Source organism: Frankliniella occidentalis, unplaced genomic scaffold, assembly GCF_000697945.3.
Source record: "Frankliniella occidentalis isolate FOCC.00 unplaced genomic scaffold, Focc_3.1 Scaffold90, whole genome shotgun sequence".
In the NCBI taxonomy this organism is placed as follows: Eukaryota; Metazoa; Arthropoda; class Insecta; order Thysanoptera; family Thripidae; genus Frankliniella; species Frankliniella occidentalis.
In genome coordinates this window covers 10,426-14,723 of record NW_026267219.1, presented here as the reverse complement: position 1 = coordinate 14,723, position 4,298 = coordinate 10,426, and the positions used below count along the sequence as shown (strand labels likewise).

At 55.0% G+C, this 4,298-nt stretch overlaps 1 protein-coding gene across 1 annotated transcript in view; it reads right to left on the bottom strand.

The window, feature by feature from the left end:
• The window catches only part of LOC113216013 (venom dipeptidyl peptidase 4), a gene marked incomplete in the record, with an annotated part of 14,315 nt that continues 10,017 nt past the window's right edge, over window positions 1-4,298 (bottom strand). The window contains 2 exon segments of the mRNA XM_052269350.1: window positions 1-909; window positions 3,402-3,613. Of these exon segments, the coding sequence (XP_052125310.1) occupies window positions 790-909; window positions 3,402-3,613 (332 nt within the window).

Genomic DNA, 4,298 nt, shown 5'->3' with positions numbered 1-4,298 from the left:
ATAAATTATTTACGTTGATGTTAGCTTCACAGTGTGGAAAGTCATGGGAAGGAAGGGGCGAGAGGGAGGCGGTAGCGTGGATCCAGACCACTCTTAGCCACGCTTTTTGCCCTCTCAAACTAAAGGGCGAAGGCTTGTTTTTTGCCTACCCATCAGGCGAATCGGGCGTTTTGTTATGCATCAGAGAGAGAGCTGAGGGGAGAGGGGGGTAGTGCCCAATTCCACCCCCTTCTTCCTCTCTCCGGATCGGCGGCGGCGCATAGGGTGGGGAAAAATCGAGCTCGTTTTCTCTTGGCACGGCCCCCGGCCCCCGCGAGGAGAGGGGCTACGGATAAATACGGGGTGCGAGGTGAGGTTCCGGCTTCTGTTGACTCGTTCGGGTGGCGTTCAGATCGCATCCGCTGGACCGCCGCCGGGGCCCTGGCGCGGGAGAGAGCGCGACGCAGCCCGTGGAGACTGACTCGGCTTCATGACATGCTTCTGCAAATAAGGGCTGCAGGGGATGAAGAGGGAACATGAAGAAGGGGGGGGGGGACGCTCACTGTACAGAAATATACTGGTGTTTATCATATCAACGGTCCCAGTCAGATTCATTGTTTCCAATTTTACAGCCAAAACTGGTGACGGTACATGACAAAAAAGACCCCGTGTGTGCATGCGTTGAAACGGTTGAAACGTTAAAAAGCACAGAGCAGAGTTTGCTTCATTTTCTTATATATTTTTCTGCAGTGGCAGAAAGAGGACGGGAGGGGGGATAGAGAGATTGCGGGGAATAGGGGGAGGAACTACTCAAGCCCGGTTCTGCCACTCAGGCGTCGGCAGCTTGAAGGCCCGCGTCCAGAAGTCGTCCATGGTGTGGTACACGTGTCGCTTCACGCCCGCCAACGCGTGAGCCTCGTTCGGGTAGCTCTGCAAAAACAAACAATTCAGAAATGTACCTGTGTTATTGTAACGGCAAGTACAGGGTGTTTTTTTTTAAGCTGTATGCTTTTTGCTGGTTATACTGGTGTGGGTACGCAGTAATCGCACGGGGCCATGAGCGACGAGGTAAGAGTCGGTGGGTAAATTCACAAGGCACGCCTGCATGCGGAACCAACTAAAAGTACGGCTTACAACACCCACCATGTACTACTGATGCGGAAAGAAATGCGGGTAGAGCATCTTCATGATAATAAAGCATTCCGGTAAAGCTGAAATGCAGAAGAATACGGGGAAGAAGAAAACGGAAGTCAGCATGTTAAAGCATAGCGATTTCCGTTTTCTTCTTCCCCGCATTCTTCTGCATTTCAGCTTTACCGGAATGCTTTATAGAGTTTACGCAAGAGGAAGAGTTCACCAAAGGCGGATGTCCTTCTAGACGGAAGGGGTGGGTGTTGTGGCGGGAATAATGGAGAACATGGTGTGCTTGGGGGGTGGGGTGGGTGGCGGGCAGTACAGTACAGGCAGACTTCCCTCCTCCAGCTTTTTGTTATTGTAGGCTATTCTCCAATAACAGCGCGTTTTACTACCCACGTAAAGTGCGGATGAGGCTGCGGTGGGGCTGTTGCCGGTGAGGGAGGAGGGAGGGGAGGCTCGGAGCGAAGATCGTTGATGGGTATCTGTATCCTGCCGCGCGCGTGTGCGTGCCTGCGTGCGTGTGGGTTGTTGCGACGCGTTGTGGTGCCGTCAGTATAGTAGTAGTGGAAAAGAGACCCGCTGGCTGCGGCGAGCCTCCCCCTAGCCGCTCCCCGCCCGCAAGATACGTGTTGTATTGCAAAAGCTGTTAGCGCGGGCGAGGCCGCGGGCGGGGCGGGCAGGCGTGTTCGTGCGGGCGCGGCCGAGGCGAGAACTCTTTCTGACCCCGCTCTTGTCCCCTCCGCCGTCCCACCCCTAACCCCTCAACCCCCTCACCCCGTTTGTGCCGGGTACAGTAAATTTATATCCTCCACGGGGGCGGCCCCGGCCCGGCCTGGCCGGCCCCGCCCGCAGGAAGCGCTTACCCCTGGTGCGAGCCCCCGCCTTCTCCCCCGCTTCCCCATGACCCCGCTCCTCCGACGACCTCGCCGGCGACACACGTAAAGAGACCGCACGAGCGCAGGTTCAAACACCAGTCCGGCTCCCGCTCCCGCATGTGTATTTATTTTCTCTGGCCTAACTCCCTGCGCCAACACGCTGGTGTCCTGCCCCGTGCGGGACGGGGACGAGGAGGGGGCCGGGAAGGGGAAGGGAAAAGGGCGGGACGGGGCTCTCAGTGCCCTCGCCAGTGCTCGTTGCATAACTTTGCATCGCATTTCGACGCGCTCAACTTGAAGCAACAGCCTTCCCTTTACTTTGCCATCATACGCGTTATGGAGCTTATTAAAACGGCCTAGACCGCCCCGGTTCAAACAGCGTCCGGTGTGTGTGTGTGTGGGGGGGGGGGGGAAATAAAAATAATGCGGCCAGCGGCATATTTTGATTCATCTTGGGCTCATGAGGCTGCAGCATCTGCTTGCTCAAAGCGAGCAGTATGCCATCGAAACACATGGACCCCGCTGCGCCCCGCTCAGTGTGTGCCCATGGTCGACACCATCTGTGCACAGAATGTGGCCCGGGGCCCTGCAAGCCAACCTCTTGCGAACAAAAAAATAGCCCGCAGGACTAAGAAAGAGACGGTGCCATAGATTTAATCCCCATTTTCAGTTTTTCGTACATCTAAAGTAGGCGTTTAAGACGATCCTCGCGCCGTCCGGACCTGGCGTGCCTTCGCCCGCCCTGTGCTATGGCGGGGAGGGGCAGGGTGGGGGGGGTGGGGGGTGGGAATTTGCCTTTTGCACCCTCTGGTAGAGACAGTCTTGGGGACTGTCTAAAAGGGGAAAAGAGTGCATCAGGCCGGCTTTCGTACTGGGCGAGAACAACGCCAGACGCGAAACGCTGGTCAAGTCAGCGATAGCTACGGAGGGAACATAGTAAGTAGAGTATCCCGGCGGCAGATTTGGTGGGAGGCGACACCGGGCCGGCCGAGCCGCCCCCCACCATAGCTTGCGCATGCGCAGTAGGGTTATGTTATTCCCATGAGTCTTCTCTAAATCTTCCGCCGGGATAGTGTATTTCGACTAACATAGGAAGAAGAATAGTGGGTAGAGCATAAACGTTACCGATTGGTCGAGAGCTTCCCGCCTCTACGTCACGCCGTTAGTGGGGGTAGGCGCTCGGCCAATCAGGAACATTTATATTCTACCCGGTATTCTTCTTCCCCTGTTAGTCGAAATACACTATACTCTACATAACAGACAGTCCCCTCGACAAGGGCGCAAAGCTTCCCGTTAAATTTTTCGGCTACAACCTCACACCATGCAGAGTGATTCCGCCCAGTGGATAGTCGTCTCCTCTGTCTCCCACCCAATGCCAATGGCCCATGAGTGGGTGTGCGGGATGCTCACCTGCTGCTGGAACATGATGACGGCGTTCTCCAGCGCCCGCGACAGCTCCATGGACTGCTGGTAGTGTACGTTGTCGTCTGCGTTGCCGTGAATCAGCAGGTACTTCTTTTTGGCGAAGTTGGCGACGTTGCGCGTCACGTCCGTGCCGTTGTAGCCGCCCAGGTTGTCCTCAGCGGTGGGCAAGCCCATGTACCGTTCCGTGTAGATCGTGTCTGTGCACACAAACAGAGGAGGTAACGTTTTTGAAAACCTGTCTCGCGGACGATCCAACCTTTCACTTCCTAACACAACGCTTGATTAAAAACAATAGGATATTTCAGCGAATCCCAGAGCCGGAATTGAGAAGTAAACCGGAAGCACACAAAAAACGGAACCAGTAGTGGAATGCACGCAGACAGAGTATATGAGAAATATACGTGTTGCATATACATGTTGTGCTATTTTTGTGTCCATTCTACAATTTACTTACGGCCCCGGGATTCACTAAAATAAATAATCTAATAAAAACAACGACACTTTCCGTACAGCTCCAAATACATCAGAATGCTGATCAGTTGCATACACACTGTCTTTGGCAGAGTCTGCCGTCAAAGAAAACCACAAGGGAAACCAAGCGAAATAACTATGCAAAGTTCATTTGCCACTACTCAGCCGGGAGAACCAGGCCACGCTAAAAAATTAACACAATTTTCAACTGACTTCTTTCCAGGCGGTGCGTGCGGCCGCCTCCCCCCGCCCCCTCCTCCATTCCTCTCTCGCGCCGACACTGCGGCACTGCCATCCCCGACCCCGCAACCATCCCTGGCCTCGCCCCTTGGCGTTTTCTGCTTTACGTCAACTGCGAGTAAGTTTAGCCACTGAGGGCAATTTCTCCCCCGCGCCTCCCCTCCTCCCCCT